Source organism: Lynx canadensis, chromosome C2 (genome assembly GCF_007474595.2).
Source record: "Lynx canadensis isolate LIC74 chromosome C2, mLynCan4.pri.v2, whole genome shotgun sequence".
Lineage (NCBI taxonomy): Eukaryota > Metazoa > Chordata > Mammalia > Carnivora > Felidae > Lynx > Lynx canadensis.
In genome coordinates this window covers 147418227-147441517 of record NC_044311.2, presented here as the reverse complement: position 1 = coordinate 147441517, position 23291 = coordinate 147418227, and the positions used below count along the sequence as shown (strand labels likewise).

Genomic DNA, 23291 nt, shown 5'->3' with positions numbered 1-23291 from the left:
TTTTTCAAGTATTCATTTATTTCAGGGTTTCCTCGGGATCAAACGGCACCATCACCATAACTTGCCGGCGGCAGCTGCAGTGTATGCGGGGTGGGGGGCCGTGGCGGGGTGGGGGGGGGGGGGGCTGCTGTGGTGTTGCGTGCGCCGGGGGATAGGAGGCCGCGCTGATTTCCTGCCAGGGTTCTCTATTTTGGGCAGGGGGATGTTGGCGCAGGCCCTTCTCCCCAGCTCTAGACGTCGCCACTGCCCTCCGTGAGCTTATCGAAGCAGCGGCTCAAGTGTGACGTCTCCTTTTCCTCCGAGCGCCTAGTCCTGAGCTCGCGCCATCCCTGCTTCGGATTTAAACAGCGATCAGCTGTTCCGGTGCCGGATAGGGGAGTGCACATCGGTGCCCTGGACCGCGTATTTCCCAGCCGCTTGTACCCTCGAAAAGACTAGGGTCCAGGACCTACCAGGGACGCCGGGACGCCGGACAGGAGCGGAGAGCGGGAGCGGGAGCGGGGCCGCTGGGGCGGCCGACGGCGCACGCGCTAGATGCGCGTTGGGGGCGGGGCTGCGTCGGGGCGGGGCCAGCGCGCGCGGGAAGCGCCCACGGGGAGGCCGGCCGGCTCCTCAGCGCCGCGAGTCATGGCCCTCTCGGTTCCCGGCTACTCGCCCAGTTTCAGGAAGCCTCCCGAGACTTTGCGGCTCCGACGGAAAAGGGTCCGGAGCCTTGAAGCCGCCGCTTCACCCAGGGAGCAGCCCGAGCCGGCGCCCCGCCGCGCCGCTCTGGCCGCCGGGCTGCTCCTCCGCCCCTTCCCGGCGGCTGCTGGCAGAGGCGGCGGCGGCCCGGCCGCGGCCCGCAGGAACCCCTTCGCCCGCCTGGACAACCGGCCGCCGGCCGCCGCGGAGCCCCCCGACGGGCCGCCCCGCGGCCAGCAGGAGGCGCAGGACCCGGTGAGTGTCGAGGGGCCCTCGTAGTGGACTCGGCTGTTAATTGGGGCAAGTTCTGGGGTTCGAGGCGAAACGGGCGCGGAGAGCGGTGGCCGCCGCGGCATCGGGGCCCAGAGCCTCGGGAGGGGCTGCTCTGAGAGGCGGGCTCTGTGGGAAGTGCGCCCCGCGGGCGGCTCGCGTCGGCCGGTCCTGAGGGAAGCTGAGGGCACTGAGCGCGCACCCCCGCGGCCCGGCCCGGGACGGACGAGTTCGGGCCGCCGCCTCCTGGGGGTTAGGGACCGGTGGGGAGACAGCTCGAAAGATCCTGGAACAACTCGTCGTGGAAGGCCACTTCGACGGGACGATCACTGGGGACCCTCCTTCCCTCTGTGATTCAGAGCCTCCCTTTCTGACGCGCTCGAAAATACTCTGGAGCTGGAGGAATGTTGAGGATTCCTGGGGTCCCAATTGCCTGGCTTTTTTTTTTTTTTTTAATCCCAAAGCCTTTTGGGTCTTTTTGCGGTTTCTCCATCAATCACGAGAAGCCAAATCACCGGCCTTTTGTCCCCTCGATTTTGATAGTAAAGTTCAGACACGAAACAAGCGAAGCGCCGACCTATTAATTGGGGGGCATGTGAATGCCCGCACTTGGCCTTTATTGAGGAACGTGGGTCGGGTGAAGCTCTGCGCCTCTTTAAAGCAAACCCCAGCATCGTTTACGATTTAAAAGCCCCATTTTTTCCCTCCTCAGTGTTTAGATTCTAATCAAGAAAATGATTTGCTCTGGGAAGAGAAGTTCCCCGAAAGAACAGCCGTGGCCGAGTTAGTCCAGGTAATAGTCCTTGAATGTCATCAGAATGCGTATTCTTAGAATCTACGTCCGTAGCTCTCAGAAGCATTGACTTGCCAAATCGTTTGGCAGAGTGCTGAGGGCGTGATCACCCTTACCAGGGGAAGAGATGGCGTCAGCACCGTAATTGCCTTTGGATGATGTAGGCATGCTGTTTGTAATGGTACCACCGCTAAGGTTGGTGTAGATAGAGGATTTCCTTCGACCTCCAGCAGTTTTGTGACACCGTCCCTCTGTGGGTAGCGACAGCTCCAGCTGGTCACTCCACACGCAGCTGCTTTTTGAAGGTAGTCCTTAACTGACTCTTCAGACTAGATCCCCACGTGACCGCCACAGGTTGTGGCAGGTCGCTGACCCTTGCCGACCTCACCACAGCACACACAGTCTTGATTCCATTCCCCAGGTACTCCTGTTGTGATAGTTCAGCAAAGGCATAGGGGCGCCTGGGTGGCTGTTGGGTGTCCAGCTCATGTCATGATCTCACGGTCCGTGAGCTCGAGCCCTGTGTCAGGCTCTGGGCTGACAGCCCAGAGCCTGGAGCCAGCTTTGGATTCTGCGTCTCCCTCCCTCGCTCTCTGCCCCTCCCCCACTCACACTGCATCTCAGAAATGAATAAATGTTGAAAAACAGAACAAAAAACAAATGCATAGTTTGTCCTAATAGGAGCAGGCTAGAAGAGCTCTCCGACCCAGTCTCCCTTTCTTGTAAATAAAAGGTCTTCACAGAGTGTATTAGAAATAATTCTCCCTTCCCTGTTTTTTTGTGATGTTACCTTAAGGAATTATTGTAAGTGAGAATATTGACTTGAAAGTACAGCAAAACAGCTTGGAAAGAAATTTTTGAGATCAGGAAATGGGTCTTAGGTAACATTATGGCCTCTAAGAGCCCTACCTAAGTTACCTGCAGGAGCAGCTTAGCCCTGCTTCCAGAGTTTTAGAGGCTTCGAAGGTGCTTTTTGGGGAAGATTTCTGCTTTGATAGCAATATCAATAGTAGATTTTTTTTTTTTAAATCATCATCATGGAAATAGTATATGCCTCTTATAACTGAACTATGTAAAATGAAAAGGTAAAATGTACCCCTTCACCACTACCACCTGTATAAATTCCCACTTCCCAGAGAAAGGCACTGTCGACAGTTTAGTCTAACTCTTTCTAGAGTTTTTCATAGTGTGTAGTATATTTTCAGTGTTATTATAGTTTATAAAATGTTGACATTTTAGTGATCATGTTGGTAAAATATGTAGATTGAAGGAGGTTTTTTCCGGTACTCTACTAATTTTTATGTTCTTTGTTTTCTAAAAGACTCCACAAGTATCATTCTCCAAATCTGATATTCCATCCTCAGAAAGTACTGAGTTACCTGTGGACTGGAGTATTAAAACTCGACTCCTTTTCACCTCTTCTCAACCCTTTACCTGGGCAGATCATTTGAAAGCACAGGAAGAGGCTCAAGGTATCATCCAGCATTGTAGGGCAACAGAAGTTACTTTGCCTCAAAGTATACAGGTAATTCTGAAAGAAAAGGAGTATGTTTTAAAGTATCAAATTAATTGTAAAATGTATTTCTCTGCAAAATGTCACAGAAATTTCCTTCTAGTAAGGTTTTCTTCCGACATTTAAAGACACAAGGATGTGAGAAATTTTATATTTCCCAAGTGGTGCTTTCAAACAGTTTTTTCTATCAGATTCAATAACTGCCTGTTAAATTTAGAGACCTGTCCTAAGAACTAGTTAATGTTACAGGCAGGAATTGTTTGAACTAAACTATTCTTTTCTAGGCCTTTTGAGGAAAAAAAATATAAGGGAAAGAAATGAAAAGCTATTGAGTAGGATTGCAAAGGCACATTGGTTACACTATTGATTTTCTGACATAATGTATACTCTTTTTTTTTTATACACACTAATTGTGACTACCTGGTTGATAGTCTGTGTAATGTAGTAAAGTTAATGAGTTCTAGAATGGTTTTAGAGAAATGTAATTGCATTGCTTTCAGGCAGCTCATCAACTCAAACTAGGTTAAAAGCGATTACCTAAAAGAGGTCTTGGTACTTCTTTTTTAATAAATAGATCAGGATGATATATGATTTCGCATTACCCATTTTCGCTAGCTACTGTTGAAACACAGTTGTGTGCAGAGAGGAGTTGAACATAGCGTTACTTATATACAATATATATCCCCACCTGTAACCCTACCCTAATGATGACAGAGATAGTTATTCTCAGGAGAAAACAGGAGAGATGGGAGTCCCATCTGTGTTTAAGTCTTCCTTCTGATGTGGTTCAACATACAATAAATATTGGCAAGAATAAACTACATTTTAGCTCCCGTAACAGTTATTAATACTTTCCTGTAGGAAACCGTAAATATTCTCAGAATAAGTGGCATATTCAGTACTTTTTAATGAAATTTTATACTTCTAATGTGGCAAAAACTGTCCAATGTTATCTCTGGATTTTAGGATCCCAAACTCTCCACTGAGCTCCGATGTGCCTTCCAGCAGAGCCTTATCTACTGGCTCCACCCTGCCTTTCCTTGGCTACCTCTGTTCCCTCGCATTGGAGCTGATAGAAAAATGACTGGAAAGATAAGCCCTTGGTCAAATGATGAAACCTTGCAACACATTTTAATGAGTGATTGGTAAGATTAGTAAAAACTTGTGCATCCCAGTAGTAAATTTTACTTTTTAACAGTGTTCTCTGTTATTTATGATATAGGAATGTGTGGTGGTAAAAGGATCTCTGTGTCCTTCTGAATTATTTTATGTAAACTGTTAATAGCCAGCATTTAAATTACTTTTTTTTCTATTCTTTATGCAATTGTGGAAGTGCGGTAAGTGTTCTATAAATACATGCAAACGTTCTTTTACATTACTTCTTGTCAGTGGCCGCTTCCTTTCTCAGCAGAAGCTGCTCAGAGAAAGTCAGCACCCAGTTACCAAGTAAGTTTTGTTTAAAGAAAAAATGACTAGTGTTTAAGCGGTCAGCACTATTTGTTATTTAGAAGTCATCAGTGAGTCCCATGACCGGTTTTAGTCCTTTTAAAAGCCAAGTTATGCGGGTGCCTGGGTGGCTCAGTCAGTTAAGCATCTGACTGTTGATATCTGCTCAGGCCTTGATCTCAAGGTTGTGAGTTCAAGCCTCATGTTGGGCTCCATTACTGGATGTGAAGCCTACTTACAAAATAAAATATAAATAAAAGCCAAGTTATGTACATAGTGGCAAAAATTCAAATCATTATCTATAATATTTGTGTTGTGTTTTAAATTAAATGAGTATCAAACTGAATTATAAAAATAATTTTTAGATGTTAAGCTAAATGTGTAATAATACCTAAAGAAAATTTTTTTGCTTCAAAGGTCTGTGAGCTTCACTTCTCTATATAATTTGCTGAAGACAAAACTTTGCCCATATTTCTACGTTTGTACCTATCAGTTTACTATCCTGTTCCGTGCAGCAGGCTTAGCAGGAAATGATGTAATCACAGCTCTCGTGTCTCCGACAACTAGAGGAATAAGAGAAGCTATGAAAAATGAAGGTAAAACTATAGGTTTAAAATGAGAATACCACACTGTATAGTAAGCACTTAAAAGCTAAAATGTGAGGGGTGCCTGGGTAGCTCAGTCGGTTAAGCATCCAGCTTCGTCTCAGGTCATGATCCCATGGTTCATGGGTTCCAGCCCTCTGACAGCTCAGAGCCTGGAGCCTGCTTCAGATTCTGTGTCTCCCTCTCTCTATGCCCCTCTCCCACTTGTTCATCCTCTCTCTCTATCTCTGTCTCTCTCTCTCTCTCTCTCTCTCTCTCACACACACACACACACACACACACACACACACACACACACACACAAATAAACATTGAAAAAAAGCTAAAATGTAAATTGTCTTTTTACCAGTTGAATTGTTTTCTACCAGTTTTACCTATATTTTTTAAGAAACATCTTTATTTCTGTTTTTTTTTTTCCAGCAGTGATTTAAGTTGTCTCCTAAATTACTTAGCTTTAAGTTAATAGTGTTCCCTTTTCTGACCTGATAAACACATATTGGACTGGAAAGTTTCCATCTGAATAGAATTTCCTCTAGAAATTCCTTTATAGCAGAAATTACCTACCCCCTTTTAAAAACACAATTTTCAAACTGGGTCAACCATTAATGCTCATGAAATCTATATAGTGGGCTCAATCAGCACTTTAAAAAAAAAAAAATGAAACAGTATGGGGTGCCTGGGTGGCTCAGTCAGTTGAACGTTTGACTCTTGATTTGGGTTCACTCAGGTCATGATCCCAAGGTCATGGGACCGAGTCCCTCATTGGGCTTTGCACTGAGCATGAAGCTTGCTTAAGGTTTTTTCTCTCTCTCTCTGCCCTTCCCCTGCTGACTGACTCTCACAAAAAAAAAAAAAAAAAAAGAAAAAAGAAAAGAAACCGAGTAGAATGTACTTTAGGAAAGAGTACTATACATGTAGTGAGAGTATGTATTGTTTCCTCAACCTTTTGTTTCAAGGAGGTAGGGTGTGTGTGTGTGTGTGTGTGTGTGTGTGTGTGTGTGTGTGTGTGAGAGAGAGAGAGAGAGAGAGAGAGAGAGAGAGAGAGAGAGAGAGAGATGGGCTACTGTCCAGAAAGTATGAAAGCTATTGCCTTAATAGAGCAAGTTTATAAACTCAAATCTTCAAATTTTATACTCTCTAAAAGGGCACACTTGTTAAGTTCTTGTAGACAATGTTAAAACTCAGTTAAATTTTTCTTTTATTTACTCATGTAGGTATTGAATTTTCTCTGCCGTTAATAAAAGAAAATGGCTATCAGAAGAAAAAGACATCTGGAACAAGCTTGGGAAATGGAGAGTATGTGATTAATATTTTATATCAACCAGTGACTTGCGGACTCAGTGCAATAGTTTTGTAGAGGAAACAGCTTTATGAAATGGAAACTCTAACTATAACAATTTCCTAGGGAACAAGTAATCAGTGATGATGATGAAGATGAAAGTTTTTCCTGGCTGGAAGAGATAGGTGTGCAAGACAAAATTAAAAAACCAGACATACTCTCTATCAAGCTGTATCCTTTCAGTTATGTTAACTAGAAATGATTTTTGTTCAGTTAAGTTAGTGATCAATGTAATGTTGATTGGTAATTTTATTTGACTATAAATCTTAAAATGTTTTAAGTTGCTATTTAAACTAATTCGTGGGGCACCTGGGTGGCTTAATTGGTTGGGCATCTGACTTTGGCTCAGGTCATTATCTCGCAGTCTGTGAGTTCAAGCCCTATGTCGAGCTCTGCGCTGACAGCTCAAAACCTGGAGCCTGATTTAGATTTTGTCTCCCTCTCTCTCTGCCCCTCCCCCACTAGCACTCTGTCTCTCTCTCAAAAATAAAATAAAAATATTAAAAAAAATTTTTTTTAAACTAATTCTCTATCATGACATTAAAAAACTCCCTAAGTATCAGTAAACCATGAACAATTATTACTAAACAATTTTTTTAAAAATAAAAACATTCTATATAGAACATATTTTTGACTAAGGAACAAATTTGTTTTTGTTAGGTATCAAATTTCTAGCAAATTCAGAGGGTCAAAGAAATTTTGATTTAAACAGATAACCTTATAATTGCAACTAAGTGGGATAGCAAGAACATTTCCAGTTCTGAGTGGGAAGAAAGGGTCCCGGGTGATTCAGAATCAGGATGACTTTTTCCCACTGGTATGGGATTTACATTTGTGAGTTCCTTGACTGTCATCTTCAGACGCAGAGAGAAACATGAAGTGCAAATGGACCACAGACCTGAGTCTGTTGTGTTGGTGAAGGGAATGAACACCCTTACATTGCTGAATTTTTTGATAAACTCTAAGAGTTTAATTGCAAGCTCAGGCCCACAGGCAGGACTTCCACCAACCCTCTTATCCCCTGTAGCTTTCCGAGGTGCCACAATGCAAATGCTTAAGGTAATGAAAGGGGGAAAAAAATTCTAATTTTCATAAACTGGCTTTTTAAGAAGAACTGAAGAACAAATTCTTGATTTGTTTTTAATAACTCCTAGCATTTTGCATGGTGCATATTGTTTCGCTTTCCTCCCAGCAAAAAAATTCATTGATCTAAAGGTGTATCAAAAGAATTATGTGCAAATATGAATTATATGAAATGTTTTATTTGAATTATATGAAAATGAATGAATGAATGAAAATGAATATGATTGGCAGCAAAAGCACCTTGGTATTCCTTTTTTCCCACATGGAAAAGTTGCTTAATCTCATTTTGTCTCATTTCTTAACTGGCGAAAGAACATAGCCAAACATGTTGTGTTAAATTATAGATCTCAAAACCTGTATCATGAATAAGTGAAAAGAGTAGTGGTGTGTCCATATTGTTTTAAAAAATTATGCATATAAATATAAAATACATATTGAACATTAATAGCAGAATTGAATTTTTATTTTTGTCCAGTATCCTGCATTGAAAATATACCACTGAATTGGGGTGGGAGGGTAAAAAAGGGGTAAAGGGGAGTGGGAAGTATGTGCTTCCAGTTACAGAATGAATTAAGTCAAAGGGACGAAAGGTAACAGTGTCGGGCATATAGTCAATGGCATAATAGTGTTATATGGTGACAGATGGTAGCTACACTTGTGAACACAGCATATAGAGTTGTAGAATCCCTGTTGTACACCTGAAACTAATGTGACATTGGGTGTCAACTACCATTAAAAATTTTAATAAAAATATATAAATCAGGATACCATATGAAAAATTGTATTTTGTAGAACATACTGAGACTGAGTCCTAATTTGGAGATGTGCTCTAGATGGAGAATTAACATTTTTACTCATATAACATTCTTTTGATGTCATATGAACTACTTTGTGCTATACTCACAAGTGTAGTTACTGTCACCATACAATGCTATTATAATACCACTGGCTGTATTCCCTCTATGCTGTACCTTTTAGTCTACAACTGTTAAAGAGGGAAACCTAAATGAAGTTACTGAACAGATCTTTAGGGACAAAAACTTAAGAGATGGTGACCATAATTTTTTCTTTAAATTTTCTTGAAGGCACGAAGTGTAAATGTGAAGACACAAGCTGTTTCTGGATACAAAGATCAATTTAGTTTGGAGATTACAGGTCCTATCATGCCTCATTCTCTACATTCTGTGACCATGCTACTCAAATCTTCACAGAATGGGTCATTTTCTGCTGGACTGTATACACATGAGCCAACTGCTGTATTTAATATCTGCCTGCCAGTGAATAAAATACTGGATAAGGTAAGTAGACAGCTGTAAGCATATTTCATTGTAGCTAGTTTCCTCAGATGGGAGAAATCAATGATTTGCAATGAGCCAAACTTGTATCTCAGGTTATTCGACTGTACTGTTTATCAATCACAGTTACTAAGATAAAGGGATAAGGTCTGGTTTTTTTAGGGGTAAATTTTATGAATTTAGATTGTTGTACTCAATAATGACTAAAGAACTTTCCAAACAAAAAGAAAAGGCAAGTTATTTTCATGGCTATCTCAGATCCAGAACTTAATACTGCTAAATACCTTTATTATAAACAACTATGGATATTTAACCAATATTTGCCTTTAATTTTGGACATAGTTTAAGGTTTTTATTCACGGGTTATAATTAAGACCTTTAAAACTGCCTCATGCTTCTATCATTTGCCAGATTTCTAAAAATGACCAAAACTGTGTATTTCTGGATGCTATTGCTAGAGGTGAAAATTTTTAGCATCAATTTCTATTGATAATGAACTGCCTTTACCTCATAAACATGAATTAGGGCATCTGTTTGTCAAAATTCCCATGGTAATTTTAAAAATCTGAGTGTTCAAGGGTGCCTGGCTGACTCAGTTGGTATGCGACTCTAGCCAGGGTTGGGAGTTCAAGCCCCGCTTTGCATGCGGAGCCTCTGAAAAATAAAGGGGCAGCCAGCTGGCTCAGCCTGAAGAGCATGTGCCTTTTTGCCGGGGTCATGAGTTCGAGCCCCACAGTGGCTATAGAGATTTCTAATATATATAGATACTTTAAAATAAGCAAAATCTCAGTGTCCAAAGACTGATGTGCTTCTTGACTAACTTGAATACAAATTTCCATAGGAGACACTTCAGGAAGAGCTTGGTAACTGTGGGTTGCACCCTAAGACTCTGGACCAACTTAGTCAAATACCAACACTGGGAAAATCATCTTTACGGCTTGTGGAATTGAGTGACTTCGTTTATAATTGGAGATCCTGAACACCAAAGTAAGCCTAAAAGGAATCTTTGAGGAAAAAGCCTTCTAGCAAGGAAATTCAAGATTCTTATACCTTTGGCTCTAAAGTTCATTTTGGAAGTTAAAGGAATAGAACTTTAAAATATTCAGGTGTTGATAAACAACCTTTTAGCTTAATTTTTATTACGTGCATTAAGCAAAAGGATTAAGGCTTTAAATCAACATTTTGTTTTTACTATTCTGATTAGATAATTCAGGTATAAAGATAACTCCCAACTCTTAAAAAAACCTCAGAAACTTGAATGAGACTTCCAGACCCTTACAAGCTAATTCTAAACGGAGTAGAAAACAGAGTATTATGAATGTCAGTGTTGCCTTGCAAATGGCGAATTGAAGCTAAGTATTAATTATCTACTGGCATTTTGTGACCGATGGCATCAGGGCAAAACCATATTTGACAACTTACCTATACCTACAGTTATATGCAGGTTCTAGATTATAAAGATACAAATGTAGACAAATTCGTATTTGTAGACAAATAGCTAATTGTTGATGTCTCTACCTTAGTTGCCTTCATTCTCATTTCTAATTCCTCTATTTTCAAATATATTAAATTTGTTTTTTTTAATGCGTGTTAATTCAAAGAGGGATATTTTGTATTCCACATAGAATAGTGTTAATTGTAAAGTGTGCTCAGCTGTCATGGTAAAGGAGTATTTAATGTTCTTGTAGGTATTTGTGTGTGTGCACGCGCGAGTGTGTGTGTTGTGTGTGTAATTCAAATTTCCTTAAAATAAAAGGACGTAGAAATCAAAAGCACTGGGTAAAGAAATGACAATATTTAGTGAAGAAGTATGTGTTCACTTTATGATCCAAAAAATAAGACACCACATTTATTCCAGAGAAGTTTATATTTGGGCCTTAAGCTTTTGAAAATAAAGTTTAGAGACATAGCATTATGAATACCACTGTAATACACATGAAATATTCTATCAGACCCTAAAAATTAACATAAACTTAAACTTTCTCAGTCAACAAAATAGTGGCTGGGTGCCGATTTTATTAGATAAGTTGGTTACAGCATTTTAATTATCATTTAACGTCTATCTAGGTGTAGCTGAAATTCAAAATGCACATCAAAGTAAAACTATATCACAACTCAATGCCATACTAAATGTACTTGGCCTCTGCAGTAGAATTCTAATCGGACTTCATTTTGACTCCCTTCTCATGGCCCAAGTGGCTTTGATAGGAATGCAGGACTTAGTGCTGATCATCACACAACATACCACTTTCTTTTTATAACCTCTACAAAATTTTAAGGGGAGATGGTGGCATTAGCCCTGTGGAACAGATCTTGATTACCTCAATAACACTGGCCCAGTATCTGTCCAGCAGAACCCATTGTGAACTAGTACAAGGTGCACAGCCCTTCACTGATTACAGGCAAGTGTTACAGCAGCCTAGCCATAAGGAAGGGAGGTTACATCATAGTACAAAATACAGTATAAAAGCGTTATTTAACATTCCACACTGAAGATTACGGATGCCTTCAAACAATCGTTTGGATGTTAGCCACTTAAACAAATACATCACTAAGGTAAACAATATAAACATACCAAAACCCTGTATGGTTAAATACAATTTCCATGGTACAAAAATCAAAGCCTGGAGATGTTTGTACAGATTGCTTTTTACACAATGTCTTAAATTGCCAAATATTTACAACATTAAAGAGGAAATACATTTTGATGCAGAGTAAAATTATCTGAAATGATTAATATAAAACCTCAATCTATCTACGTGAGGCACTCCTGAAGCAAGTGGCATTAGCCATGAGGTCCTTTGGTACAAGGCCCATTGCTTGAAGAACCACAGTAGCTGCTGTGGCTTTAGCATGCTTCTTATTAGGGCTGGCAAAGCTGGGCTGGTAAGCGCTTCCATTTATCAATACCTATTCAAGAAAAACATACAATTGGGCTGGTAAGGGCTTCCATTTCTCAATACCTATTCAAGAAAAACATACAATAAGAACAGCATCAAACTTTAATATCTATTAGCTTTGTATTTTTTCACTAAATGCTAGAAAAATAATTCACAAAAACTATAAAACCCATACTATGGAAGTCAAATTAATCTCAACCCAGAAGCAGCAAATCATTTAGGAAAAGGGACTACAAATTAAGGTCTTCAAATTGAAGGGGCATGGGGAAAGGGGATGGAGAAATCCCTGATAAAGCTACTAAATTAACACTAAATTAATTCCCCATGTTCCACTAGAAAATGTCAACAAATTCTTCACCAGATTTTGCCCACATCTTTCCCTCCAACATTTTTGAAAAATAGGATATTAACAGGTCATATTAAAGTATACTTAAATATTTAAAAACCCTACCACTTCTACCCACACATCTATTCACTCCCAACCCACAATGTATCAATATTGTGACGATACAGTGCTTTTCCCTCACCCTCTAAAGTTAAGTCATCAAATTAGTAGGGGTATATAATTAATGCACAAATTCATATTTACCCTAAAGAGAAAATGTTTGCGATGATCAGGGCCACTATCATGGACCAAGAGAAATTCTGGTGGTTGCCACCTTCTCTTATTACAGATTTCCATCAAAGCAGACACAGGATGTTTGCCTGCAGAGAAAAAAAAAAATAACTTGTTAATTATTTCTACTGTCTGTGGCAACAGATTATGAATTCAAGTTGGGGATGGGAGAAGAGGAAATTTAAATGTATGCTCACCTGACAGATCTTTCATTGCAGCAGAGAAGTTCCCAGACCTCTTTTGTGCTCTTTCTCCTACTGCAACAAGACCTTTAAAATAAAAAGCCAATGTTCACTGAATAAATCCCAAAGCATCATTCAAAATTATAAACACAATGATTCCCTCTGTAGGAACCTGAGTCTCAATAAAATATTCAACTCCCACTACCCCTGATTTTTATATCATTTGACTTCTATTTTGCTGTTTCAATATATAAATCTTTATGTTTATCATGTACCTTGGTATTACAAACTGTACAAAAATCAAATGTTCAGAAAACCTAGTATATAAATATGTATATAAATTAAGTGCCATAGTTAACAACTACAGGTCTGTTTCTTTTTAAGTTTAAAAACTAGAGGCTATTACAAGTGCAATCTAAGGTTTCCCATTCCTTAAAAAATGATGGCTCACTTAATTAAGTTCCCCAGATGGTGAGGCTTTTAGGCCACACCCCCCCCAAAAAAAAACTAAAAGGGAGAGGCTGTCTCTATAGATGAACGTGTCCCTTTTCTCCCCCAGCAAACAACCCCTTTCTGACTTATCAAATGAAGATATTCTCAAAAGACAAACATAATCTCACTGTATAACCTCCCCTTCCAAAGGGATTTAGCTGTATCACTACCCAAAATCAATGCTTTCCTGACTTCCATTTCTCCTAGGGGGAATTCTTCAACCAGTTCTTCATTAATTCTGCTAGTATGCTTCTCCAAACCCAACACCTGTCACAGAATTCCAAAGATGATGTTCCCTGGAATTATGCAATGCCTTCACAGATATTTTCTTCCAAAAAACCACCTTTTAGGACTCAAAAAATCTATTCAACTTGTAGAAGTAATACAATGTCAATGTGACCCAATCAGTACAATGTCCTTTTCTAATTTAGAGTCTGAATTAACGCTTATTAGCACAGGATGATTCTCATGCTATTTCTAGCCTACTTGGAATTATTACCAATAAACTCCCTACAATTTGAAAAAAGTGGCATCACGGTATTCTATGTGGATGAGAATGTAGAATTTCTGAAGCAAAACATTTTATAAGACACAGTTTGGTCAGAGCTAGTTCGTTTCCTATTAAGAATAATTTAACTGCATCATCTCCAACTTAATTCAATTCTCTGATTACAAAGATAATGAAAATTCTAGTGTTCAACTTTACAGTTTTTAAAAATCAGGCTTATCCAAGCTATTGAAATCACACTGAGCTGACATTGAGCCATTTGATTCTACTTAAAACATAATTCCAAGGGAAGAATTTAAAAGGTACCAGCTGGCTTTTCTCAATAAGCACTAAGTGTATTTTTAATACTCAGCAACTGCATGCAAGCTATATAGAGAGATCCCCATGAGTTGCAAAGTTCCAAGGTGCCCCAAGAACAAGAAAATATGAAGAGCTAACATTGCTGCCAGCAACTGCTCCACTATTCTCCAGCCCCAATCCAAGAAAACTCAATTATGGAGCTTAAAAAGAGGGATACGCAGACTCTTGATTTCGGCTCAGGTCATGATCTCGCAGTTTGTGGGTTAGGGCCCCACGTCGGGCTGCATGGTGACGGTGCAGAGCCTACTTGGGATTCTCTACCTCTCTGCCCTTTCCCCACTCTCTCAAAATAAACTCAGAAAAAGAGACATGCAAAAAAGGGTTTATAAGGTGAAGACAAAACAGCACTCTAGTAAGAAATAAGGAGAATATAGAAGATAAAATATTTGAAAAAGAAAAAAATAAATCCTAGAAACAACAAGTGTATGTTCCCCATCAAGAGAAAGCAAAATGGGGATTCCATTTCCTAAAAATGAAATATAGGGGGTGCCTGGGTGGCTCAGTCAGTTAACCATAGCCTTCGGTTCAGGTCATGACCTTGTGAGTTTGAGCCCCACTCAAACAGAGTTTGAGCACAGCACTGAAGCAGAGTTTGAGCTCTGCTGACAGCTCAGAGCCAGGAGCCTGCTTCACCTGCCCCTCCCCGGCTCACACTTGCGTCTCTGTCTCTCAATAATGAATAAAAGGTTTAAAAAAAAAAAAAAAAAAATCTAGTTAAAATTTCAGTCACACTGATATATGCCTACTTCCTTATTATTTAGCATCTTAACTACAACTGCCTTTTAAAAGCCCAAATTAGTGACTTCATCTGTATTTATACAAGCTGTCACGAATGGGTTAAACTTTTGTTTCCTAACAAACAGCTGTATATATGCTCCAGTTAAGCATCAAGGATATCAAAATGTAAGAAGATTACTATGTGTGTGTATTTATTTATTTATTTACTTATTATTTATTTAAAGATGGGGCTGCTGGTGGGCTCTGTTGGTACAGCATATGACTCTTGATCTCAGGGTCGTGAGTTCAAGCCCCATAGTGGGCAAAGAGCTTACTTAAAAAAAAAAAAAAAACAATCTACGAAGGTAATGAAACCCTAAGTGTTTTTTTTTAATATTACTTATTTATTTTGCAATAAATAAATTTATTTTAGGGGCAAATGAGGGGGCAAAGAGAATCCCAAGCAGGCTCCACAATGTCAGCACAGAGCCCAACACAGGGCTTGATCTCACAAACCGTGAGACCATGACCTGAGCTAAAACCAAGAATCAGATGCTTAACCGACTGACCCACCCAGAAGCCCCGAAACCTTAAATATTAAAGAAGGTATAATAAACATTCCCAGAACAATGTGTTACCTTTTCGGTCTGTCTTAAAATCAACTAGGATAGGTTCCTTATTTCCTTCTTTGTTTTTTCCTAATCCTTCTCCTTCTCTCCAGCCCATTTTTCTCATCAAAACGGCTCCCATTCCTCCAGTTACCGGGGCTGCTCTTAAGAACTGATCCTATCCAAAGAAAGAAAGGTAAAATGTCCCCATTTCAGAGTTAGAATTTGACTACAAATGCAGTGTAATTTTTAAAAAAAAAATCTTATTTTACTTCTAGATCTGATATAGCAATTAAATTTAAGTTTCTATACTTATATACATACTGTAGTGTGGATGCTAATTATTTTCACATTAACATAATATTTTGAAAGTCAAATAAGGCAAATAAATGGCAGTTTAAAACAGTAGCCCTCCTGCCCCCCTCCAAAAAAAAAAAAAAAATTAGAACACTCCTGTTTTCGTCCACTATTTAGGTTCACTGGTATCTCTTCTTAGCTTGCAAAATAAAAAGAAGGCAATGTTAAAACAGTCAATAATATTAATTGTCCCAGGTGTACCTAGTTAATGAATAAAGCCCAGAAATCATTTAGAAATAGTTTGGACACTGAAGCAGCATACTGTTAACATCCCAAGTTTTCTTTCCCACTCTACCTTAAAGCAAGTATAAATATTTTACTTAGAAAATCCCTACGAACCAAAAGGTAAAAATCTTTAAATTCTATTTACACAGTAAGAAATGGACAGTCACATAAAATACCCTGTCATTATACCAAACTGAATTTGAATGCTTTTAAATCCTAGCTTGATGTTAAAAGACTTTTAAAAAACTCCTTAAACGTTTACATACCTAGGCCTCGGTAGCAGCAGTGTTGTGAATAGTAGGGCTGGCACTGACCGGGGCAAGAAGACAGCTACAAGGATTTGGCCCTGAAACAAGTTTCCATACAGAGGGGTGAAAGTTCACAGGTTATTCTGTGAACAGTCATCTCTCTTGTATCCAACCCACTGAACCATAATTTCCATCAAAGCAGCAAACCACTTAATGTCTTAAGATGCACAACTATATACATTAGCATGGTCAACAGTCATTTTCACACATTAAGAAATAAATATGCGATGCCTCTATTTTAAAGGACATCCATGTACACAGAACAGATGAATTCTACTGTTGATCTTTATTGGCCATTTTCCTTTTAATTTATAACATCTCAAAATCCTGCTTTACTTTCCCCTTGTTCTTAAATTTTAGACTTATGTTCTCTAGCAAATATATAGCAAAAGTCATTAACTTATCAACAGAGGGAGTCAAAAATTTGGTATCTCTGGGAAGAGTATGCATTAATCATTTCCTATATTGATAAGTTAATGCTAAATTTTTAAAATCTTATTTTTACACAGTAGTAAAACTGTATTATTTTTCCCCCAGCTTTGTAAATTATATGCTGGGGAAAAACATGCCAATGATGTGTGACTAGACATTAAGTACAACTAGGTGCTCTGATGGAAGGAGGCAGCTGTGGAGGTAAAAACATACCCCTGGTTCAGTTCCTTATTTGGTGCAGGCCATGCAGTGTTGATGTATAAAGAGAAAAGTTAGCTGATGCTTGGATATCAACTGCCTTGTTGCTACACACCTAAAATGACTTTTACTTACTTCCAGGTTCATCCGCCCCTCTTTTCCAGGCAACACTCCTAAAAAAAAGGGCAACTGTGCAGAGTATAATACAAAACCCCAAATAACCCAGGCTTCCGACTCGGTTTCCATTCTCTACTATCTTCATGTTTCTTTACCCCATTGTGTATACAGTTCACCAAAAAGCTGCTTAATCTAATGAGTATAATAGTAAACAATACTCATCGGGTCATCAGGTCATGTCCAAATCACTTAATTCCAGAAAATAAAGGTTCTTTTAAATCAATAACCACTTAAAAATGTCTTACTGACATAATAATGGTAAAACTCCCATCTTTTTTCATCTAAGAATATACTGCAACAAACTAAAAATGAATATGGACTGTGTTGGCATTCCATGTGGTTTTTAACATAAAGGAGGGTGTTAGGCTAGTGCAAGGCAAGAAAAACTATGTGATCATTGAAAGTTTTCTAAACACAACAAAGAGACCATTGACAGTGAAGATAAATGATAAATTTCCAGCTAATGACTTCCACATTTTTATAAATGTTCATTCCTTCCTTGTTATCAGTAGCAAATATTCTTCTGTAAACATATAAATGGGAGTTTTCCTAAAAGCATTGCTTTCTTGTTATTATTTAAAAACTTTCATGAACACATCTCATAATTTATCAAAATGCCTTACATGTACATTTAAAATAATGTGATTGAAAATCTGTCAACTGCCTACATGACTAGAAATCAAAACTTTAAGGGAAAGTTTGCAAGAACCAATTTTAATCAGTAGAAGATTCATTTCTGCAAGTTATGTTAACATGATTTTTAGAACTATATAAGCATTATGGATCAGTACTTCATTATACAAATGAAGACCAAAATTTTACAATGGAATCACACTCAGAAGTTCCTACCTAGTAATGTACAAGACTATTTAATTTTTATCTGCCTAAACACCCACGTAAGCTTCAAGTCTAACTTCCTGAAATACTGAGACTCAAGCTTCAAGATTAAATAGTATTAAAGAATTAAAACTATTGAAATAGGTGTATATCATTCTTCCCAATGAGATGAAGGCCATTTTCAAATACTATCCAAATCACTCTACTTTAAATACTATAATTGGTCCAAAATGAACCCAAAATTAAAAATATTTTGACTAGATTTTCGTTTTTTTCCAACACCGACCCCTAGTAAATGACATAAAAGTTGTAAATTTTTAATGAATCTGGCCATATACTCACTAAACACATAATAGTGTACCTAAATGTACCAAAAATGGCAGGTAAATTGAGGATGTATCATGTTTTATATTAATTTGTTAATAAGAGGATCAACAGAGATAATGCTATCAAAACTGAAACGTTATGAGATTAAAATATCCAAAGCAACCAAAATCTCATTTTGCGGAAATTCAGCTCATTCACTGGCAATCATAGCAATTCTTCATAGGTGCCCATCACGTTATTAATTATTGCCCTGTGAAGCAGTATTAAGAACTTGTCTTCTCATGACACTTGGGAGACTGAAATTCCAAGTATATTACTTGCCCATGATCACAAAAGCAGTCAGGAGTACAGCGGGATAAAGAAACCTTCCCAATCCTTAGACCACGCAGCCTCCCAGTTTCAGCACTGCCATACTGCCAGTACTCCTGAAACAAATGTCCCATCACCCATCCAACCAAGCCACGTCCCTTCATCAGAAGGCATTTCTTTAGAAAGCCCTTCTTAACCACCTAAGACTCCCCCAACAATGAGGCAGCCGTAGGTGGAGTTCACAGGTCTCACTGCAGGAATCTGAAACCAGGAGCACCTACATCTTCACAGCACGAGGCGTCCATCCTCTCCCATGAATTTAGGTCTTACATATCCTGTTTTTTCAGGAGATCAGTGGTTCTCAAATTGAGCCTGTGGATCACCAGAGGCCACCAGGGCCTAAATGGTGGTCCACAGATAGCATTCTCCATCCCCACTCCACCCCCTTCACCACCCCTTCAGCACTGCCCACCGTCCCCCCCCAACCCCCAGTCCAACAATCCTCCCCAGCCTTCCGGTCCCATGGCAAGATCACCACATGCAGTGCTAATACTGGGGCCTCCCAACCAACTTGCTATAACCAGCAGCTGACAACCACAGGGATCGGGGTGATCACCAGAAGGGTGAGAAATAAGGGCCAAGAGAGCTTACAAGAGGGCACAGGCACTAAAGAAGGGGAAAGAAGGACAGAGGGAGCAAAGAAATGGAAAATCTGGGTGGTAAGAGGGCTCTTGGGGACAGTGATCCACCAAAAATAAACCTGTAATAAAGTATCCCATGATGAGAAAAAATTTGAGAACCACTGCTTTGAAATCATTAGATTAGTAGTCCAACAGGAACTGTGGAACATTCTGAACAGCACCTGAGATACACTGTTAGCATTCAAAACACAGTTTTTAAAAAACCACCCCCAAAAAGACCAGCAGCAGCAATAACAAATAACTTCAGGATATAAACTGAGTGGCTCTTGAGCCTTATTTATACATTTGCCATTGTCTCATGAATCAGGTCCATCTTCAGTGTCCATCCTAGAGTATGCACACATAGCAAATTTACTCATGAACTTTGGTTATAGTTACTGGCCTCTCCGTGCATTTTTAATAAAACATTTTCTAAAAAAAATCTTAACTTTGTAGTTGGACACTTTTGTACGTGCATATGTTGTGTACCTTTTTAATCCAGGCTTGGGCACCAGTATTAGCCAACTGTTCTTGTGTCAGAACCTGTACTCCTGTACTTCCGGTGAATTGGCCGGGAATGGAGTTCAGCTGAGCCCAGGCATCAATCTGAAGAAAAAAAAAAAGATGCCTCAATCAACTGAGTAAAATTACTTGTCTAGTCAAAAATGCCCACTGGTTTATTTCACTAAATGAAATGGTTTTATTTAGTTCTTGAAAAGGCTGAATAAGACTTATTCAACTTTTAGAACAATCTGATGAATGCATACGTATTTAAAATGTTTTCTTAAAAGCAGCACTTTGGTAACATTCAGTGGGTCCCATTAGTAACAAGATTTGAGATGTACGTCTAACAACTGAAAAGCATTAACAATAATACTCCTCCAAAATATCACATGGATACATGAATACAGAAAAGAGTTTCATGCAGCACAGGATCCCTGCCCTCTGCTTTATGTACCTCATATAAATGCACTCTAATAAATGTTACGATCGCCTGAGTTTTTAATTAATTACCTTCTTTGTGGTATTAGAAATCCAGAATTCAAGAGACACGCTTAAGGAGTAATAAATGCAGGGAATTATTCAAACCCAGAAAACAGCCTTCTTTAAAAACTGAGCCCTACATTAATCACCAGCATTTATTGTGATGGTTAAAGAATCAGTTGTCCTTCAAAGCATATTTGCTAATAAACATTGGTATTGTTAGGTAGTGTATTTATCTGTCTGAACATGTATTTGTCGTTTCTATATAGATCTACCACGGGAATGTAGAAGACAAAAGGAAAAGCTGTCCACTGTTAAAAATTTAAGTCTAGACTCTGGCCTCAGACTGCCTAATCACTTTTTTTTTTTAATTCCAGTGTAGCTAACGTGCAGTGTTATAGTTGTTTCAGGCTGACTAACCACTCTTTACTCAGTTTCCTCAGCTGGAAAATGGGACATCATAATAGTACCTACATCTCACAGAGCTATGATGGACACATAGCTACTTTTATATTCCAGATTACAAACTCAGTAAGAGCAGGGATTTTTTTTTCTATTTTAACTCGCTTAAACATTAGTTCCTGCCACACAGTACACAATAAACATTTACTGAGTGAATGACCATGCCACAAAATCACTTTCATTTAAAATAAGCTAATTACAATAAATTACTTATTTCCTTGGATTTTTAGGACCTACATTTCAACAGCATGCCACAGAATTTACTTACGTCACAACCATCTAATTAGTTAAATTCTCATTTAGCAGACATTAAAACTGCTACATACCCTTTCCTGAGCTCGATTTAACATGCTCATGGCTTCAAGGTCAAATGCATTCTCACTTAGTCTTTTCTGAGCAAGTGCCCGTTCACTCATTGCTGTAGAGATGTCCACAGGCTAAGAAAGAAAACATAGATAATTATCTCAAATTATGATAGACCCCCTAAATTCTAAAAAGTGCTCATATCTTTAGTTGCTACATATCAAAAATGAAACAGTAATCTTACATATTAATAATCTTGTAAAGTACAGAAAAGATACCAAGAAGTAAAAGAAACTTGGAAAGCAGATGAGGATCATTTAAGGTAAGTTACACGCTATCAGAGGCAGCAGCTGAACTCAACCCAACATCTGAACTTCAAATTTCATATTTTCTACTGTATTTTCTACTGTATCAAATTATGATCACAGAAAATTGCACAAAGAACTTAAAACTCTCTAGCCTTCACTAACAAAACAGTCATTTACAAAAACTGGTACTTTTTTCAACTGTTTTGGAACTATTAATTTTATATTCATGAGCAATTTTCATTTTATCCTATTTCTTTTTAGCATAATGTTCAGAAGCAATAAGGTTCTTGAATAAGCAAGCAGAAAACCACTATCAGGTCAGTTGGTCTTTTACTCATCTGCACATCTTTTCACCTTCTTGCAGTTGCTCAGAGATACAGTTTGGTCTTAAGATCTCCATTTCTTCAAAGAACGTTATTTACTATATACATAAATGAATCCTTTGTTTTCAGTTTATATGTATTAATGACCCAAATTAAAATATTTCTGGGGGGGTACATAACAACATGAACCAACACATTTAAAATTAAATATGTCTGGAATGTCTTAGGTCCTCCTTTTCAAAGCTCATATCCTACCTGTAAAAATGTTATGCTAACCAGAGGTGACTTCATGGTTTAACTTTTTAAAACGTTTCATAATGTCCAGAAAAATTCTTAAAGAACAAATCCCCAATTTATCAGATTTGTGGAAGGCTCAACCATAAAAGGAAAAACACATCAAGTAAGTATTTGATGTTCTTTGTTCTGATGTTAAGAGCTCATGTTGACTTGTATCATCACCAATTCTTATTACTTATTTTTCTTCTAACACAACCCATTAATATTTCCTAGTGATTTCACCCAAGAAAATTCATTTTTGGAAAATATTTGACATGAAAAGGTTTTCCTATATTCATATGCAAAACATGATTAGAGGTACTGCATGGATATTACAAATATAAGGAAGTCAGTAATATAAATTAACAGCTAAGGATTTTTCTTAAAGCTAAGGGCTACCTGTAATTTAACTATGTACTACATATGAAATACTTCTTATAAAATAAAGACCTATATAGAAGGGTGTATGACTCTAAGAGAATAATTCTACCTTACGCATAAGGATATAAGAGAATAATTCTACCTCACGCATAAGGATTACTAGTCTCCCTTTTTCTACCTTCAGAACCCCTTATTATTCCACCATTCTTCGTTATCTTGCTGAGTCATCTCATAATACTCCCCCAGCAAAATTAAATTTTTTCTTCCACATAGATTCTTATGTATGCCTTCTTAAAACGAAAGCAAAGCTAAATTCATTCTGTAATTGTTAAGACTATTTACAGATCCCATGAAAGATCTTAACTGTCAACGTAGTAAATTATCCACACTAATTAGACTATGTCTGGGGCCTATAAAAAATAATCTAAGCAGTCACAATTAAACACTAAAACTCTAGGGGTCTTCACTTGTCACTTTTTTGATAATTCTGATCAACTGCTGGGACTTTAAATAAATGGGAACCCAAATATTTTAGGCCAAAATTTACATTCCTTTGGCCTACCTTATGTGTTTCCTAAAACTGTCAGGTAGGATTACTGATGCAATTTGAAAGCCCAGCAAATATACCTCAAGTACTGTTCATTAACCTTGTCCAAATTACTTTGGGTAGCAGTCTGTAAATCTGAGGATGTTTAGGTATAAATAACAGGTTTTTATTCTGAAAAAGTCTAAGTTTAGAGGTGATAATGTGGAAAATCGATCTACTGACTACTTCAAGCCCTGATCCCCAATTTCCAGCTATAAATTTAGCCATGAAAATGTAAAGATGGCTCTAAAAGCTCCCAACTTCTCTAGGATAAAATTCTTCCCAATTAGAAAACAAATGAATACACACCTATGATCTGAAGACCTATCTTCATATATTTTTTAAGTCTTTAAGCAGATAATCTAAATGCCTCATCATTTATCCCCAGGATGAAACTTCATTCAAATCTC

At 38.5% G+C, this 23291-nt stretch overlaps 2 protein-coding genes across 6 annotated transcripts in view; one reads left to right on the top strand and one right to left on the bottom strand.

Moving 5' to 3' along the window:
* Positions 1–588: 588 nt before the first annotated feature.
* DONSON (DNA replication fork stabilization factor DONSON) lies at positions 589–22030 on the top strand. 3 transcript variants are annotated; one of them, XM_030329841.1, is made up of 11 exons: positions 589–936; positions 1664–1744; positions 3066–3269; positions 4224–4402; positions 5121–5299; positions 6523–6604; positions 6714–6818; positions 7508–7706; positions 8816–9028; positions 9867–10012; positions 21577–22030. In XM_030329841.1, exons 1-10 carry the CDS (start codon positions 628–630, stop codon positions 10002–10004), a joined length of 1689 nt encoding a protein of 562 aa, XP_030185701.1. In that variant the 5' UTR covers positions 589–627; the 3' UTR covers positions 10005–10012; positions 21577–22030. The 3 variants fall into 3 exon arrangements, with proteins under 3 accessions (XP_030185701.1, XP_030185702.1, XP_030185700.1); XM_030329842.1 differs by lacking the exon at positions 21577–22030 and adding an exon at positions 13423–14080; XM_030329840.1 differs by lacking the exon at positions 21577–22030 and having other exon boundaries at positions 9867–11254.
* SON (SON DNA and RNA binding protein) overlaps positions 10878–23291 on the bottom strand; it is a 33023-nt gene continuing 20609 nt past the window's right edge. Inside the window, exons 7-12 of one of the 3 annotated variants that reach the window (XM_030329835.1) lie at positions 21031–21141; positions 19748–19864; positions 15439–15586; positions 12739–12810; positions 12515–12630; positions 10878–11935 (exon numbers count right to left, since the gene is read on the bottom strand). In XM_030329835.1, coding sequence (XP_030185695.1) covers positions 11777–11935; positions 12515–12630; positions 12739–12810; positions 15439–15586; positions 19748–19864; positions 21031–21141 — 723 coding nt within the window. In that variant the 3' untranslated portion in view covers positions 10878–11776. Of the gene's footprint in view, positions 11989–12514; positions 12631–12738; positions 12811–15438; positions 15587–16256; positions 16337–19747; positions 19865–21030; positions 21142–23291 lie in introns of those variants that run through there. The other 2 variants (XM_030329836.1, XM_030329837.1) reach the window with 2 other exon arrangements.

Bases quoted from the DNA above. Each gene is read 5' to 3' on its own strand.
- DONSON (XM_030329841.1), top strand. From the start codon at position 628: ATGGCCCTCTCGGTTCCCGGCTACTCGCCCAGTTTCAGGAAGCCTCCC. The intron at 937-1,663 runs GTGAGTGTCGAG...TTCCCTCCTCAG, and splicing joins AGCAGGAGGCGCAGGACCCG to TGTTTAGATTCTAATCAAGA. The intron at 7,707-8,815 runs GTAATGAAAGGG...ATTTTCTTGAAG, and splicing joins CCACAATGCAAATGCTTAAG to GCACGAAGTGTAAATGTGAA.